This window comes from Ciona robusta, chromosome 10 (genome assembly GCF_009617815.1).
Source record: "Ciona robusta chromosome 10, ASM961781v2".
Classification (NCBI taxonomy): Eukaryota; Metazoa; Chordata; class Ascidiacea; order Phlebobranchia; family Cionidae; genus Ciona; species Ciona robusta.
Window position 1 is genome coordinate 6,209,558 of NC_143244.1, and position 17,768 is coordinate 6,227,325.

Sequence of the window (17,768 nt, forward strand, 5' to 3'; positions counted from 1 at the left end):
AACGTATGAGGTGCAGATAAAAAGGGAATGGCAATTTTAAACTTTACTTCGGTATTAAACATCAGGCTCTATACATTTTATCATTTAGTGTTGTCTATTTCTGCTGCATCTTAGCAAAGGAAGTCCAAAGTGCATTTTAGTATTGACTCTGTATCACCATTTAGCGTTTTATATTAGGGTAGGAAAAGACGGGACACCTTCAGTACCTAATATTCAAATACCCTGATCGTTTTTTACATAATTAACAGCGATCTATGGGAGTCGTGTGAACACGGTTTTAGAATTCTTTGAATGTTCTTTATTTATTACAAACTGGGACGAGAAAATAGGTTGAAAATGTGTCCCATCTTTCCACATCCGACTACACATTTTCTTCTCATAGTTCTGTACCTTTAAACTTGAAGACTAAGAAGAACTACACAGTACGCGACAAAACGAGGTTCGGCAATGACGTAATAATACCTATTTGTATGTCAACACTCTTTTATTTCCGGCCTCGTGACAAGTTCGTTTGGGTTGTTATCCCGAGATTTTAAAGCTAGACAACAAAATGCGACGAAAAGTATAATAGTTGACACTGTTACGCAATAAAAAGCACTACCACACGCGACCTTTTGAATTGTCTCAACGATTCTTCGTGTTAATCCTTGCAGCTCTGAAATGGGTAAAATTTTAGCACAAGATCTTTGATTTTACGGCCTATTGGGGGATAAGCCCGCAACAAGAAGCCGTAAATAAGTTGCATTTATTCAACCACAGCAAGTGTTAATTTATTACCTGATACATCTCTGGCGTGTATTTTCCAATTCACTTTAAAATTGGGCTCATAATCGGGAATTAGTTTACTTAGAACTTCATTGAAATATAGTGTCGTATCAGCACTGTATTTTGCCGAGTCTTCCACCAACGGGGATACCGTAATCATCAGCACACAGCCTGTATTAAAAGATCTAAGCTTGTTTTTCATTTTTTGGAACGTTTCTTAACTTTCTTAAATATAAGTCACATTCACTTATTTATTCATTTCTGCAATTATATATATTTTTTAAAGTTTTTACTAGGGTGGGCAAAGGTGGGACGTGTTTTCACTTTTCATTCTCTTATTTTGGCCCATTTTGTAGTGAGTAAAGAACATTTACAGATTTATATGAACGTAGCCCCGTGACTCTATAAAAGACCCTTGTTAATTGTATATAACGATCAGAAAAAAATGGGACGGTGTCCGATTTTACCCAACAGTACTATATACATTACCTGTTATAAAAGCTGTCGCTGCTGCCACGAATCCAAAACATTCGTTAACTCGTGACGCCATTCGAAAGCGGGTTCTTTGTTTTATTATTCCCAATATTAACAGAATCGCAGATATCGCGCATGCGCAGATACTTACTTTGAGTATAGCCGCTGTCAGAATTTCAAACGGCGATAAAACTGAAAGGTACGTTGAGTAGTTAGCAAGGAAATATAAGTGAAAAAAAAACAGGATTAAAAAAACGTTGAAAAGACAAAAAATAAAAGTTATCACGTCATTTTTTAGTGTCATTTGTGTTTTCTCTTTCTAACACGAAATAACAAGCACAACCAGAAGAGACTAAACAGACGTTATTAAAACGTATGTAACAAGTTCACAACACACCGAATAGAAAAACGTAGCATAGCCTACGCCATACACATACAGTATATAATCGAAAATCGGTTGATTTTATACCTTTTGTATCAATACATAGCCGATAACCCCCCACGCCAAACACTGAGTCTCCATGTATGCAGTACTGCGTTAGTGTTTGAGAAATGCACATTTGCTTTTCTACTATCCTTCTGAATTCGTCGAAGTCCTGGGAATGTATATTAGATACGCCGCTTTATATCGGGTTTACAATCGGATTAATAGTACACTGCCGAATCTGTTCCATTCATTAAAAACATGATCCTACCTCATTCTTAACACGTTGCTGCTCTTGAAACTGTTCTGAAGTGTTAACTTTTTCCAACATCCTTTTCAAGGTGTTGGCGAACTTCGATCCCCGCGTTAACCCGTACAAATGCATTATAGCAATATCACCAATGCTATCGTATATAAGGGTGATCAGTGGAAAGCATGCAGTCAGCCATGGGAGAACGCACAATCCAGCAGTCAGCAGAACAACAGAGAGCACGAAGCAGAAAAATCCAAACAAATCGTACCAAATTTCTACGTTTCTTGCCATAACTGTTCAGATAGTTTAGATGTTGTATATACTATATATTTACCTGAATAGTGAATAGGCTAGAAACTAATCGCTGCCCAACGAAGCTGAATGCTTTTAACCGGTGAACATTGCGCTTCCGATTACGACAGCGCTATATACTGTATAATTAATAAATAATTAAACTCAATGCATATACCTTTATCAATTCACAACAGCTTTGATGTAAAATAAACCCTAATACTGAATTACTACTGCAACGCTTGGAATTTCTCTGCATTAAACGGCTATGAGATAACAGAATCGAACAATTGGCATTGTGTGTTTCTTGCGTTTACGGGTGAAAAAAATCGTGTGTACAGTTTATTTTGTGCAAGTCTATGGACGTAAAAAATATGCTTATGCTACAATTTAGAGTGGACACACTGTCGACCACACTAAACGAATAGAGCATTTCGCAACGACATATTTGAGGACATATATAGCGAAATGCCCCAATCTATAGAAACCTTATTACGGAACACGTAAGCAAGCAGACAGTAGTGCAACATGTTATGTGCTTACGTTTTAGAAAGTCAGTAAGTCTGTACGAATGGTTGTTTTTTTCATGCCGCGGTTTGTTGTGTTTGTAACCATATTTACCGTAAATTGTAATACGCAGAAATAGATTATATAAGTATTTATAACATATTATGACTGATTCTGAAATTCCAGTAACTGAAATCAGTACTGAAGGAATTACTGGGTAAGTAATGATAATGTAATATAGAGTGAACTAATGTTAAAGGGTAATTCGTAACTGTAGTATTGGCTTCAACATAAAGTTTTAGCTTCTTAAAGTTTAGAAAGTTTGAGCTTTGAGGCATCTGCTCTCGTTGAATAGTTAATTATGTATTTATATTCATTAGATGTTAATTTTAAGCTATGGCATTGTTATTTTAGAATCTGTTTTAGTTACCAGTAATTTGTGTAGTTTGAATTAGTAATTGGCTAATTGCAACTTTTAATATTTTAACATATGTATTTATACACTAAATTTAACTTTGTCACTTTGCAGATCTTTAAAAAAGATGAATAGCCCAGCAGCGCGTGAATGGATAACTCAAAGAAGAAACAGTGTTCGACCATGGTCAGATTTCATTAATACAAATAAGTTTCGCAAGCCCTCTAGCATCTCCCAGTGGACAAAACGATCAGTTAAGAACATGGAGCATTATCAAACGAATTACTTGTTTGTATTTTCAGGCCTAATCATTTACTGCATGTAAGTTATACTTCTAGCTTGTATTGTTAGCTTTAACACATTTTATCGGCCAGATAAAAAAATGCAACCTTAAAATCTGGGCATGTTTGTGAGCAATAAATTAAAAATAACAAATGTTTTTGTCACAGAATCACATCACCATTATTGTTGATTGCTCTGCTTATATTTCTTGGCGCTTGTTACGTTATACACGTGAAAAATGAGAAATCAAACATCAAAATATTAGGTAATATTTTATTTTCAATCAGTCATCAATTTTGTATACATTATTGTTAAATGTATGTAGGAATGAACATAACTAACTTTATCCTAGCGTAGACGGAACCACAGTCTTTATGACACGGGTTTTATAAACCTAAGGCTAGCTTACGAATTTAGTCTGTTTTTCCATTTGTAGGGACTGTAGGATACTATAATGGGATATAACAATATATATATCTGTTTTTTAGGACAAGTACACTTTAATTTAGTATATTCATAATATTCATGTTTATCCCAGGTCATGAAATAACACATATGCAACAATATGCTGTTGCCGGTGCGTTAACGTTCCCACTTTTCTTTGTTGCTGGAGCTGGTGCTGCTGTTTTTTGGGTTTTAGGTGAGAGGAGAAAGTTTTTTTAATTGCACAAATAAGGTATATATACAAAGTATCCTGCAAAATTTCAGATGTGTGAATTGGTTTCTAAAAGATTTTTCGGTACATCTGTTTTACGATTATCAAATCATTTGACAAGCTAAAATAAAACAGTTAGGTAGTTTTCTTAACCTTTTCCCGAAACAAAACATTTTGGTTAATTAACTGTTTCTGAGCTTCTGTTGTAAACAATTTTCAACCCTATTCCATTATTTTTGCAACATCACCCAGGCGTTTCTTTTCTCCTCGTTGCTCTTCACGCTTCATTTCACATTTCTCCCGAGGAAGGAACGACAGAGGATGAAACCCCTTTCATGGAAACTGTTTAAATCTTTCCACAGATGCTTCCATTAGCTTACACAGCTTTACTTAACCCAAGAAAACCTATTTTAGCCTTTTTCTCCCACGTTAATTCTTTCACCAGACAATGAAAGAATGCAAAAAAGAAGAAAAGTCTGGGATTGGATAAAGTGCATAGCTAATAATCTTTTCTTTGTATATTAATATATAAGAATCCTAAAACCTTACGTACTGCTTTTCTGTATTACATTACCCCAATAGTATTGAAACAGTTCTTAAAAGTTTGTAGTTAAAACATAAAGTCACTTTTTTAAACTTTTAGTGATTCTGGGGCGTCATTGTAAAAATGCAGTTAACCCATAGTTGCAAGCAAAGAAAACCTAATTAAATAATGTGGTGAATATTATATATACTTTGGCTCTGCTTGTTCGTATAGATACATACAAGCGGGGTAAAATCTTTTTTATTTCTGGAAACTGTGGTACATGTGATGTCACCTCTGTTTTAAGTTTAGGTGCCATGTCATCCTAGGCTCCCCGTATGTTACGGAAACTTTATATATTGTGCTTAAATTGTGCCTTGAGTGTGGATCTTACAATATTTAGTTGTTGAAGCTTTAGATTCAAAGTCAATATTTTAAAGGATTAGTTTATATAGCATGCTTGAAGTGACCCTGTTTTTATTACCTTGGTATTATGTATAAATGCACTTGAAACATAGCCTATACTTGCTACTACATTATCAATGCGTAGGACTGGTAAATGCTATTCATGTATTAAGTTAAATAAAACCATATTCTTGCTATTCAAATTTAAAATATATTAAGTTGTAGTAAATTAAATAATTAGGTACTGCTATAACGAGGTAGGTCATGAATAATGTTGTGTTTCTCAACCTTTTTTTAAAGAAAATATTAGGTATTAATAAAAAATAAAGCTTTGGCAACTCTTTCTCGAAACTATTTACCCAACATTTCCTAAACATAATAAAAACAATTTACTTTAAACCAACAGCCAAGGCATTGTGCACCAAAGTAGTAGGCAACCCAACCAAAACAAATAGCCTAGCACTTTCTGTATTGCCAAGGATTGCTTGGTTAATACATTGCGTTACTAAACGGAGATTATAGGTTTAAGGGCTAGTTTTGCTTGCCACCAATTAATGATACATAAAGATTCTTACATTTTTACTATTGATTTTGAATCTGAGGTACATAAAGTCTTTACGGTGTTGAACTTAATTGTAGTTTAACCTTATTGTTCCAGACTAAAGCATTTTTCCAACTAAGAGGTGTAGAGGCACTAAAACATGTTCTTCCATATAAAGTTTATTTGAAAATACAAAGACAATGATTGGCGAGATAAGTATCTTGGTTATCAAGTGCAAATACAAAAGCTAATTTACAAAAAAGGAACCCACTGAACAATTATTGGGCTTTTAAGTTATAATTTTCAAGTGTTATACTGTTAACAGTGTTACCTCTGACTGATTAATCTCATTGCTAATCAACTATGTGAGGCAAGCAAGTTTAAACTGGAAACACTTCCCGGTTTAAGGTTCAAAAATTTCGGCAAAAAAATTGCACACGATAATAGAGCGAAAATCGAAAGTGACCATGTACACAAGTAAGAAGAGCTATGCTAAGTTACGAAAAAAGTTTTGAGGATAGAATGCAGATGAAAAAACAAGGACACACATTAAGAAATCTGTGATTCTGGACTACAGTAACTTATCTCTCTCTGCCCTGGATAGTCAAAAATAACGAGAAAAAGGCAGCAAGAGAACCAAACTTGGAACTTAAGACAGAGAGCACTTTTGAATGTTAACAGTAATTGCAGCAGTAACAGGTAGTATTAGGCAGAAATAAGAAAGAACGTAATATTCCAGCAGAAATCATTTTTCTTTACTTTTTCTCTGCTGTGTGTAAATCCTACCTGACATTACACATGAGAGAACTATGTTGTATCGTGCACAGTGTATAACCCACAGAGATAATCTATCCTTGTAATATCTTCCAATCAAACCTAGGGTTAGGGGCGTGGGTTAAAGGGGGGTACGGAGGGTCAACAATTTGCCAGATACCCAACTCTGGACAATCTTCAAGCACTAGTGATCCACAGTAAGGAATCTGAACATAGAAACCATATTAAAGCACCAATAAATATCAACAAAATATGTGACGTTCGCATTATTTATATAATATATATATATATACAAACATACCAACACATACATGTATTACGAAATTCTATGTATAGTAGGCTACTTGGTAAATCGTAAGCTGGCACGAGGTGTATCAACATCTGTGTTATAATAACTGTCTTTCTCCGGCCAGGCGGGAATGAACAAAGTCACATTTATTCATTCATTTATAGTAGAAATAGACCTTAAATAACTGTATGAACAGAAAAGCTTACCTTAGTTACAATTCCTACAAACTCTGGCATTGGTCGTGGGCTTAACCCTTGTATTTGACGGGAGAGACCATCTAGGGATCCTGCATGCCCGGTGATCAATATATCTCCTGTTGGTTGTAAGTTTCATTATTTTGTTGGATATATTAAAGTTGTTAAATAATTTGTAAATAAATTTCTTAGCAAAAACAGTTGTGTTACATAAAAACCTAATATTGTTGAAAATGGTGCAAGTATAGTGACTACATCAAAAACTATGTTTACAAAACTTTTTTATGCTAAATTGGTAAGGTTCTACAGGGAGGCAGGAAGCATGCCGGTGGACCCCGGATTTAGAGTTTACCCATTACCTCATGTTTAAAAAGCTGTGAATTTTGAAATATTCTCCATAATGTATATTATACAACAATAGATGTAATGCATTCCAAACATAAGACTTAAACACAAACCTTTTGTTTCCTTTGCAACTCTTGATATAAACTTATGACACCGCTTGAAATAATCGCTGCATCTTTCATTATGCGGCATGTCATCTTCAGAAACCCAACTTCGATAATTCTTGTCGACCTTTATTCCAAAGTTGTTCATACTTGAAGCATCCATAAACTTGGGCAATCCACCTAGTGTTAAATGGTGAACATTTACCATGAGACAGTATCTTTATAAATATGCAGATTTAAACTTGATTTTGATGACGAATTTCATTTCATTAATTTTCAGATCACAATATCCCATATTTGTCACAAAATCACATATTTAACAAAATTATAGCCTATGATATAAGTATTAACCTGGACTCCACTTCATCCACTCATATAACGCAAGATCAACGTTTACGTTCAATTTCTTGTCATCGCCCATACCTGGATATTAATTATATGAATATGATAAAATGACTAGCTTTTTCATGCGTTTTTTTCCTAAACAAAATTTTTTTCTATATTCAATACCTTGGCTTATACCCAGTTGATTCACCAAGTATATTTTAAATATTACATTTACCTATTAAATTATAATATGTGTTTTAGCATAGAATAATGTCTATGGAATTAAACACATTGTCTTACCCTTCAAAATAGCATTCGCAGTCTGTAGACATCTTAGCGAAGGACTTGAAAAAACGTGGCTAAAATTCACCCCAACCCCTCTAAGACCTTGACCAGTCAAAAATGCCTGTAATGTTAAACAATAGACATATACCATCTGTGAATATATTTAAAGTTGTAAAGCTTTCATAACAGGAAACCAGGTGTTAAAGTAATGTGCCAGCTCTGGTCTAAATTCCAGGTCACCTAATACCCTTTTTGCAAGGTAGGTATTATGCGCGTAAGAACTCGCATGTTTATTCGCAAAAACAAAGTTGGCACGCATAGCGTCATAAGCGTGTCATCTGCTGTAGAAGGTTGGTTGTTACTCGCATTATGCGTGTAAAGAGTATGGTGAAAGGACGGTTTCACTTTTAAGAACCTAATTTTTTTCGGGTATTATTTTTACAGTTTTAAGTTGGTAATAACATCATAAAGTATCAGAAATTATATTATAAACTTAAATTAGCAACATTGTGCTAAAATAGGCTAACTCAATGTTTATACGAGCATAAATTGATGACCATGCAAAACAAGTTAAACAACGCGGTTAACGAATTACCAAATGACGACTTTATACGCATCGCTATTCGCATAAACATTTTAATATGCAAAAATAACATGACTTGCTTTTAAATAGCTATATAATGTTCTTCCAAGGAAATTTCAACATTAGTATTTTTATCAAGTAACATAGATAATAAAAACCAGATAAACTAAAGCTGGGACTGGCATTCCACATACCTGGTACAAACCCATCTCAGTAATAGGGCTATCGTGGTTAAAATCTTCGGGCCCACCAAGTCGTTTTGGAATCTTTTGCGGCATGTTAAGGTTTTTCCGGTGATAGTGGCCTAAGGGTATTTAAATATTGTAAATATTATCAGCATTTAAACATTGTTGTTATAGATTAACTGACATGTGCTTTGACTATTAATCACTCTTTAAACATGAAACTGCATGGGCGGTTATGTGGGCAGCACTCCTGTACAATATACCGTTGTGTTGAGCGTTGTAATAATAAATAGCTACCACTAGCTACTACAACAACTTCTGTTTCGGATAAACTTTCATACATGAAACAAAATTTCTTTAAGTTTACACAATGCACAAACAGATAATCAATTATGAGGTTTTCAATTATAAAAAAAATGCAAAAAATGAAAATAAAATGTGACAAGCATATTTTGTCAATCAACTTTACCAACCAGACAAAATAAATCTCAGGTATTCCTTACGAAAACTACCCTTTGTCAAGAGTTGTGCACAAAATACCTTTCTACACTACCTTGTTCATCAAATGACATTTTAATCCACTGTTTCCCAAACGTGACATCCACTCGCTCAGCGTGACGGAAAATATAAATTCTTCGTGATCTTTGGTTCATTGTTGGCAGTACAGGGGAGATACCTTTAGGTTTTTGAACCTAAACAAAAATATTTTCATCTTTTTAAAAATTTCCTGTGTATAATTATGTAAAATTTAAAGGCATTATCGCTCTGGCCATTTAACTAAACCAAACTACACTCTATGACACGTTTAGGCAAATTTATTTCCGAACGTTTACCTGGGCGTAAACATCATCTTTGGGTGGTCTAGGTGGTGGGTCAGTTGTGACAACCCCAGAGTTGCTTGGTACTGGTACGTGTCTACTTCGGTCTCTACTTTCTATTTGCTGGTGTGTTGGTTCATCTATTTCTGGCACTTCAGCTATATCCTTGTTATGATAAGGAAGAAATGAGTTTTATATTGATATTAAACAAACATGTGGTGATGATGTTTATAATAGGTTAAAGGCTGTTTTGGGGGCATATCTATTCAAGAATGCTATTCGTATGATTATAAGTTATAATTACTACTATTTGAAACAATGTCAGTAGCAGTATATAATATTTTTCATATAATATATAAGTCCTTACATTCTGTAGTAAGGTTTGTGAACTATAACCAGATGTGTGGAATTCGTCAGCCCCTCGCGAATATTTTCGTTGCAACTTTCGTCCGTCATCCGAAGCGGTTGCTTTACTTGTCAGCACACAGTTCCTGGAAACCACAGGACATTGATAAACCATAGAATGTCAAGCAAGCAGATTTGTTCAATTGTTTTTGGACCCTATTTTCTAGGTTTTTAGCTCAAACATTGAGCTAATTAAAATTGTATTTTTACAACAGTTCAATTTGTTTAGACCCGCATTCTCTGTGTCAACTTTTTTTTTTTAAATGACCAACACAAAATGGAAAAAAACATTAGGCTTTGAAATAAAGGACAGAACCCACTTGTGTATTGTCCATGTATCTGTGTCTGTTGATTTCTCTGTGTGGGTGGCTGGGAAGAAACCACTACACCCAGTCATCCATGATGTGCCATAGAACCAACCCTCAAAGCTAGACCTAGGAAAAACATAATGACTAATTTAACCACTTGTTAATTAATGACTTGAACAGAGAAATTGATAAACAAGTATTTGTGCAAATGGGCTAACTCTGGCTAGGTTCCTTGGCATCCCATATGGTAGGAATTTCCTCCACAGAAAATAACATGTCTCAATTGCAGTCTACATTACTTACAACTAAAAACTTTAACAAGAGTCACTAACTTGGAAGCGTCAGAAACATCTTCAGGACCTACAAAGATGCAATCACCATTGATGAGCTGAAGATGTGTTTCGGAAGTTGGTGAATATGGATACAACACTCGTAGTGTCTGTGTGAGTGTAAAACGAAATGAAACTAAAAGCAATTGAAAAAATAAAACATATGCAAATATTTTTTTGAACAAAAAAATGATCCCATACGGTTTATGCTATCAGCCATATCCGCTATCAATGTATAAGAGAAAGTGGTTACGGCAAGTCTTAAAGACATCTGCTTACTAAAAATGAACAATGATAGTAAGCTAATTCTTATTCTTTAACATCAGAATCTATTCCCCACTTTATTTTCTAAATAGGCCAAACTTGTGGAAAATAGTTAGGCACCTAATGCCCCATTATGTTGTGAAATACAGCAATTGTCAATTTGTCATGTCTGTTTTCCTAAGGTGGCTGTACACAGTATCCGACTACAAATTCGCCTGTGAAGTCGTATGCAAACCCATTACCGAGTTCCGCATTCAGCAGCGAAATCCTGACAAAACGGAGGAATTCCAGATACTGTGTACAGCCACCTTTATTACCTCACAGTCTCCAAATTTCGGGTCCTTTGAATATAACCGAACCTCCCAAGCTGATGGTTTATTTAAATCAAGTTTCTTTGCCAACTCTTCAAGTTTTGTAAATTGGTTTGTTGGGAATTTATATGCCAGTGTAATATGAAGCTGCTTGTTGCTATGTGGTTCAACTTTGGTTCCTAAAATACAATATACATTTTAGTGTATAATAAAGAACTGTTTTTTATTATACTTTAAGAACACTTCTGTTTTTACAACTGACGCTGCCCTGCCACAAAAGGATAAATAAGTTAGAAAGTTACAATAATAAAATACTGTTTGTTTGGTTGAACAGATTTGTTTATATATACATTTTAAAATCAGTCAAAAACGATTAGGTAGTTACTACCTGCTAAAGTTTTTGCTTCTTCAGCGAACTGTTCTGAAAGGTTGCGAAGAAACTGGGCTGCATTTTCTTCAAGAAAAAGCCCAACATAGTTTTGGGTTGAAAAATATTCCACTGCGAATTTTGCTGGGCAGCCCTTGCTGCATATTCTCTGGCAAGCATTTGTAACCGACCTGACCAACTTTGAAACCATTTCATCTTTACACTGTAACAGGTTTTAAATTGATAGATGCCCATATAAACATGCTAATATACATTACTTTAAAAAATGAACATAGGGTTATGTGTGGAAATGAGCTGTGTACTCCATTACGCCCACAAGTGGCCAACGATTGCTGCCAGAACTCTTCGAGTTGTAAACCAAATGGCCCTGAAAATGTCATGTTAGTGAAGCTGTAAACTCTTAACTACTTCATCAAACCTGTTGGACATGCATATAGAATAAATTCCCTTGGAGTTACTTGGTCTAATGTTGGGTCTTTTACATGAGCAAAAATCCTGTTCGAAAGGCTTGTTAGCAATTAATAAGTACCATATAAAAAAAAACTAACCAGTCACATGCGACCTGTACTCCAGCATCCCCTGTTGCCGCCAACGCTTTTAAACTGTAAATGACTCATTTTAGAAAAAATTCAAAAACCTTTTAGTGTAGTGTATTTACGCTCTGTCTTTCGGGAACCCCATATTGAGTAAAACTTGAAGAGAAGATGTGTTTCGAAGTAAAGTATCCGCTGCATTTTGCTGTAGAAATAAACCCTGGGCATTTGCCATATCTGATGCTTTGTTAATCCCTTCACTGTATTTTAAATTTAATCTAGCTCTCAGTGTTGTAGAATTATGTTCAATACCAGGCTGAATCTATTGTATGAGGCCTTTTGTTTGACGATGGTAGCATCCTGTTAATAGGAAGTGCTCGCGTTAAAATGTGTCTGTATAACGTCTGGAGATCTTGTATTAATCACCAACCAACCAAAACCTATCAAAATACCTTATATGAGAGTGCGCCCAAGCGTAAACTATCGTGTATTGCGTCATTAGTTCCTTGACTAAAGATTTATAAAGCTACATACAATATCTTCTATATTGAAAGATATTTGAAAGAAGATACAATTTATGTCAACATTGTGATTAGGTTTGTACTGATAAAAAGAGTCTTGTTTATATAAGTGGGTGATATAATTTTTTTCATATTTGTAAGGTGAATGGTTAAATTGTGTGCAATTTTTGGTTGTTTCATTTGTTGGTAACAACTATACAATTAAAGTTGTGCTATTTTAATATATTTCATTCGTTTTAATGAATGACGTGTGTGACTATTGTGGATGACTGGAAAATATACAGTCTTGGTTTGTCAAATTTTCTTAAGTATTTTCTCATTACAATAAGCAGTTAAAAAACAAAATTGTTAACTTAGAATGATATTTACCAATTTAACACTTTTTCGAATATAAAAATGTAACTGAGACCAACGATTTTATTGTCTACCATTTTCTCTAAATTATCCAAGTTTTAGGTACTATCCATTTTAATAGAAAAACGAATTTCGCTTGGCGCTTGCCGCAAGTTTTGTTCTTGGTTTTAGAAATGTGTTTAGAGTTTATAAAGGTTTATTTGCTTTCGTTAAGCGTTTATTGGTTCTCTGGTAATTTTTCTCCAATTATATGTGTAACTTACGTTAATTTCGAGGTTATTACAAGTTAGGATCATTCAGTTTTATCATTGGTCGTAAAAATAATATAAAATGGCAACATTTGAGCGAAGTGGTGGTTCTGCCGTTCGCAACGTAAAGAAAGATAATGATATGTCAAAAGTTACGTTTGAAACTTCAGAAGAGGTTGATGTCACCGCAACTTTTGATTCTATGGGACTGAGGGAAGATTTACTAAGAGGAATATATGCTTATGGTAAATCCTACTCTTAGTTTATCTGCTTTGAATTCGACTATTTATATGTCCTTTTTATATTATACATGCACTTAGTATTATTATTTGTATTAGTCCGTATAATATTATTTAATTTTTCCAGTTGGCCCTAACCAGTTTTTTAATTCTAGGATTTGAAAAACCATCAGCAATTCAACAAAGAGCAATCAAGCAAATCACAAAAGGCAGGGATGTCATTGCACAGTAAGTTGTTGCAATATCATGGATTGGAATTAAAGAATCAAATATACAATTAATAGAAAAATTACATAACCTAACCAATGAAAATCCTGTTTCATTTTAATATCTCTGCCTGGCGCCGTGACAAGTGGTTAGCGCAGCTATTTGTGACCCAGAGGTAATGGGTTCAAAGCTCGTCGTTGCTACCATTGTCGACGTATGTGTCTTTGGGCAAGACCCTTAACGGCAGCAACTGTCAGTTCCCGGCCGTGAGAGGTTAAAGTAAGTTACATTCATCTTCTGTTAATTCCAGGGCTCAATCCGGTACTGGTAAAACTGCCACATTCTCCATCTCCGTCCTTCAGATGATCGACACCCAACTTCGTGATACTCAAGCTCTGGTGCTTTCCCCAACAAGAGAATTGGCCCAACAGATTCAAAAGGTTAAAATCTTAAATATAGAGTACAGAAACGCAATACAGTTTTATTGGTGACAGGTTAATAAGACATAAAAGATAGATTTTTCACAAGCATTTCCATCTGTTACAAAATAATCCCCAACACTAGCCCTTTTCTTTTTACTAAATATCTTATATTGATCTAACCCGTATTTTCCTTCAGGTTATTCTTGCCCTTGGTGATTACATGTCAGTACAATGTCATGCTTGTATTGGAGGTACAAACGTAGGAGAGGACATTCGTAAATTGGATTATGGTCAACATGTTGTGTCTGGAACACCAGGGCGTGTATTCGGTAATTGAAGGCGTTTGTAGTATATTCATGTTTGTGTACAATTATATATTTATTTCTTCATTGGTTTTTATCATTAACAACTACATATAGTTGCTTTGCTAGCTTCAGCCAACTTAGCTAATCATGGCAGCCTAGCAAATATCCCCAGCTTAAAAAAACATAATTTAAATAGCACAGTAAAGTTCATTAAACTGACCAACATAATCATATTATCCACCCACCACAGACATGATCCGCAGAAGAAGTCTCCGTACTCGTTCCATCAAGATGTTAATTCTCGATGAATCCGATGAAATGTTGAACAAAGGATTCAAAGAACAAATTTACGACGTTTACCGATATTTGCCGCCAGCAATACAGGTAGCTTTCTATTAAAATGGCTTTTTATTCAATGAGGTTCCTTATATTTGTTGACTAATCTTTGAGTGTATCGCTACTTAACTACTTTGGCCTTGTCACCCTAGATTTTGTTATAAATTAACATGATGCTTATACTAGAACATAGTGTATAATGTCTTAGCTTATACAGGCTCAAAGTTCACCAAAGAAACCACAACTGATTAATCTTCGTTAAGCTACAATGAGTAAAGAAATAGCGGTTATCTAATACTATTACCCACCAGGTTGTATTATTGAGTGCTACACTTCCGCACGAAATCCTTGAGATGACAAACAAGTTCATGACTGACCCGATCAGAATTCTTGTCAAACGGTAACTTTACTAACCTTTTATAATCAAACACTGTTGTATGCTAACCATTCATCATATGTTTACGAATTGTAGTTTTTACCTTGCTGTTAGTGTTAGGTGTCTATAGAAACTACGCAGAGTCTCAGTACATTGCATTTGAAATGTTTATCAATAAGGTTTCCTAGGTTTTACTACTATAGGTGTAACTGTATTTTAAACAAAATAACTGTAAATTTATTTTACTGAAAAAATGTAACATCTAAGACTTTTACATATAATTGGCAAAAACTGGAAGTTCTCTTCGTTTTACAGTGATGAACTGACACTAGAGGGCATCAAGCAGTTCTTCGTAGCTGTAGACAAGGAGGAATGGAAGTTCGACACTTTATGTGATCTTTATGATACTCTTACCATCACACAAGCTGTCATATTCTGCAACACAAAGCGTAAGGTGGGTTCAACCAGCCTGTAGCTATCAACTAGTTTGTATGGTTTTACTTGTTTTCGATGTATGCCATTTAGTGACCTAGCAGAGTGTTGCATATTTTCTTTAAATTATGTTAATTAAAAGTTATGATTTTTTTAAATTAAGAATAGATTTATTATTACTAATAAAACTTATAGCAGAGTACTGGCAAAAATTGAGAATCTCTTTACTGTGCATTTATTTGCCTTTTTCCAGTTTTTTTTTAAATTTTTAAAACATTGCCTACTAGGTTGACTGGCTGACTGAAAAAATGCGAGATGCCAACTTCACTGTATTGTGTATGCATGGTGATATGCCACAGAAGGAGAGGACTGAAATTATGAAACAATTCAGATCAGGAGAAAGGTAATGGTATTAATTATGTGTTTCACACTGGTGGAAATGAGGGCAAATTATGCTTGCAGGCAAATTAATACAACATGTTATTGTTACTACTAGTAATGCATGTTAACTTATAAGTTGAAAGTTGAAATTTTAGCTGGAATAAAAATGTCGTTTATTATTATTTAAAGAAAAAATTGGTAATGCATGGTAGCTTCTTATTAGTGGTACTACAATTTTTTTGTTGGACAATTGTAACAACTTCATCTAGTACCTTAAATTTAAAACTTTACTTTCCCTCTTAACGTGTCAAAGCAAATATTAAATAAATCGTATCACTTTAAATGTAACTCTAATGTTTCAACAGTCGTGTATTGATCTGCACTGATGTTTGGGCTCGTGGATTGGATGTTCCACAAGTATCTCTCATTATCAACTATGATCTACCGAACAACAGAGAACTTTACATTCATAGGATTGGAAGGTAACGCAACCATTAATGCAGTTGGTACAGTCTGGATGCAAACAATAAATTTGGCTGATACTTTTACCTTTATTATATTTAATATGGGCCATTGCCATAATTAAACTTTCCATTCTGTAGGCATAGGAGTCCTATTATATTCTGTAAGTCTATATAGGTTCTATTCCGAGGCATGTAAGGGTTTTTAGATTTATGCTACAAATGATTGTCTCATTACCCTATACCCAAAACCACTAATTATAATTTCTCTAAAAATCTAATTGGCTAACATTTTTTATATTACCCCATTTGCATTCTTCCATAAGTTATCTCATTTAATTCTCTTACATTTTTCCGACAGATCTGGACGTTATGGCAGAAAGGGTGTGTCTATCAACTTTGTTAAGAACGATGATATTCGTATCTTGCGTGATATTGAGCAATATTACTCCACACAAATTGATGAAATGCCCATGAATGGTAAGTACTTATATTTTTCAATGTAGAAATGATGTCATTGTTTTGGAATAATAGTCCCACTCTGACATATTCACGGCGTGCCGTCATGATGAGACACAACATAAGATCTTACCCCACCATATTACGTTGTCAGAAACAAAATACTTTTAAATGACAGATTTATTGCATAACATAAATTATTCGATAATAGAGAATAAATGAATGTAACTTAATGTTATCCATTCTTATGTGGGGGGGAAACGACAGTTGTTATACCACAAGTGTACTGTTTCATACACCTCGTGCCACTTACAAGTTCCCATGTGTTTAATTTACATAGTAATGAAAGTACATACTGGACGTAAATATAAATTTTAATTTTTTTGTTTTCAGTTTCTGACTTGATCTGAACAAGATGGTAGAAAACTTGTTCGTCTTCATGGCTTGAAACAATTTTTAAGCATGTTGAATAACCACAACATACACGCAGTTTCTTTATGCTGTGTAGAACATCTGTATATTTTATCCCAGACCAGAGACATGCATTTTTACGTAGTCAGCGCGAATACAATTTGTGAATATCCAAACGGCCTTTCAGTAGTCATAATGTAAAATGTTTCGTACCAATTTTAAAACTTTTTTTGAGATCTTGAAAATAAATGAAACTTCGATTTTATATTTGTGTTCTGTTTTTTTTTTGTAGGTTACAGTAGGACATCATAGTTTACATTTAGCCTATATTAGTCCAACACCCAGGGTGCTACAACTCGTTAGTGATCACTGGGTTGAAGCAATGTATGCTTTCCAACGGTATCGAGCAAACCCTCTATTTTGGTTACAATGCAGTTGCCAGACCACTAAAACATGGGGTTAGACTTCTGATTTTATGTTATGTGTTTAGTTGATGTTACTGCTGCGTTGAAGAAACTCTGTTGTGTCATGCTCAAGGCCATGGTTTAATTTTAAACTGGTAACACTTTGTTCTGTGTTTACCTTTATCTTTAAACCTACATTACAGACTATTCTAAACTGATGAATGCTTGCTGTATA

General features: G+C 34.4%; 4 protein-coding genes across 5 annotated transcripts; 2 read left to right on the forward strand and 2 right to left on the reverse strand.

Annotated features, from left to right (window-relative positions):
- Positions 1-465: 465 nt before the first annotated feature.
- On the reverse strand, positions 466-2,671 carry LOC149730115 (uncharacterized). The gene is made up of 5 exons (XM_089887277.1): positions 1,935-2,671; positions 1,709-1,835; positions 1,255-1,431; positions 778-936; positions 466-655 (listed from the first exon to the last, which is right to left on the reverse strand). The coding sequence occupies exons 1-5, from the start codon at positions 2,205-2,207 to the stop codon at positions 474-476; spliced, it is 918 nt and encodes a 305-aa protein (XP_089743403.1). The 5' UTR covers positions 2,208-2,671; the 3' UTR covers positions 466-473.
- Positions 2,672-2,777: 106 nt separating this feature from the next.
- On the forward strand, positions 2,778-5,204 carry LOC149730116 (prenylated Rab acceptor protein 1-like). 2 transcript variants are annotated; one of them, XM_089887281.1, is made up of 5 exons: positions 2,778-2,931; positions 3,244-3,450; positions 3,579-3,676; positions 3,950-4,087; positions 4,319-5,204. In XM_089887281.1, the coding sequence occupies exons 1-4, from the start codon at positions 2,879-2,881 to the stop codon at positions 4,072-4,074; spliced, it is 483 nt and encodes a 160-aa protein (XP_089743407.1). In that variant the 5' UTR covers positions 2,778-2,878; the 3' UTR covers positions 4,075-4,087; positions 4,319-5,204. The 2 variants fall into 2 exon arrangements, with proteins under 2 accessions (XP_089743407.1, XP_089743406.1); XM_089887280.1 differs by having other exon boundaries at positions 3,950-4,051.
- On the reverse strand, positions 4,317-12,522 carry LOC149730117 (ubiquitin-associated and SH3 domain-containing protein B-like). Its single transcript, XM_089887264.1, has 17 exons — positions 12,103-12,522; positions 11,993-12,046; positions 11,863-11,939; positions 11,702-11,811; positions 11,445-11,646; positions 11,063-11,235; positions 10,485-10,591; positions 10,165-10,278; positions 9,807-9,930; positions 9,455-9,604; positions 9,175-9,313; positions 8,631-8,740; positions 7,869-7,974; positions 7,593-7,664; positions 7,251-7,421; positions 6,805-6,911; positions 4,317-6,515 (listed from the first exon to the last, which is right to left on the reverse strand). The coding sequence occupies exons 1-17, from the start codon at positions 12,210-12,212 to the stop codon at positions 6,384-6,386; spliced, it is 2,058 nt and encodes a 685-aa protein (XP_089743390.1). The 5' UTR covers positions 12,213-12,522; the 3' UTR covers positions 4,317-6,383.
- A 512-nt stretch (positions 12,523-13,034) lies between these two features.
- LOC149730118 (eukaryotic initiation factor 4A-III) lies at positions 13,035-17,394 on the forward strand. The gene is made up of 11 exons (XM_089887272.1): positions 13,035-13,345; positions 13,495-13,567; positions 13,857-13,986; positions 14,165-14,297; positions 14,524-14,657; positions 14,921-15,009; positions 15,301-15,439; positions 15,705-15,820; positions 16,164-16,280; positions 16,621-16,739; positions 17,112-17,394. Exons 1-11 carry the CDS (start codon positions 13,183-13,185, stop codon positions 17,126-17,128), a joined length of 1,230 nt encoding a protein of 409 aa, XP_089743398.1. The 5' UTR covers positions 13,035-13,182; the 3' UTR covers positions 17,129-17,394.
- The last annotated feature ends 374 nt before the right edge of the window (positions 17,395-17,768 follow it).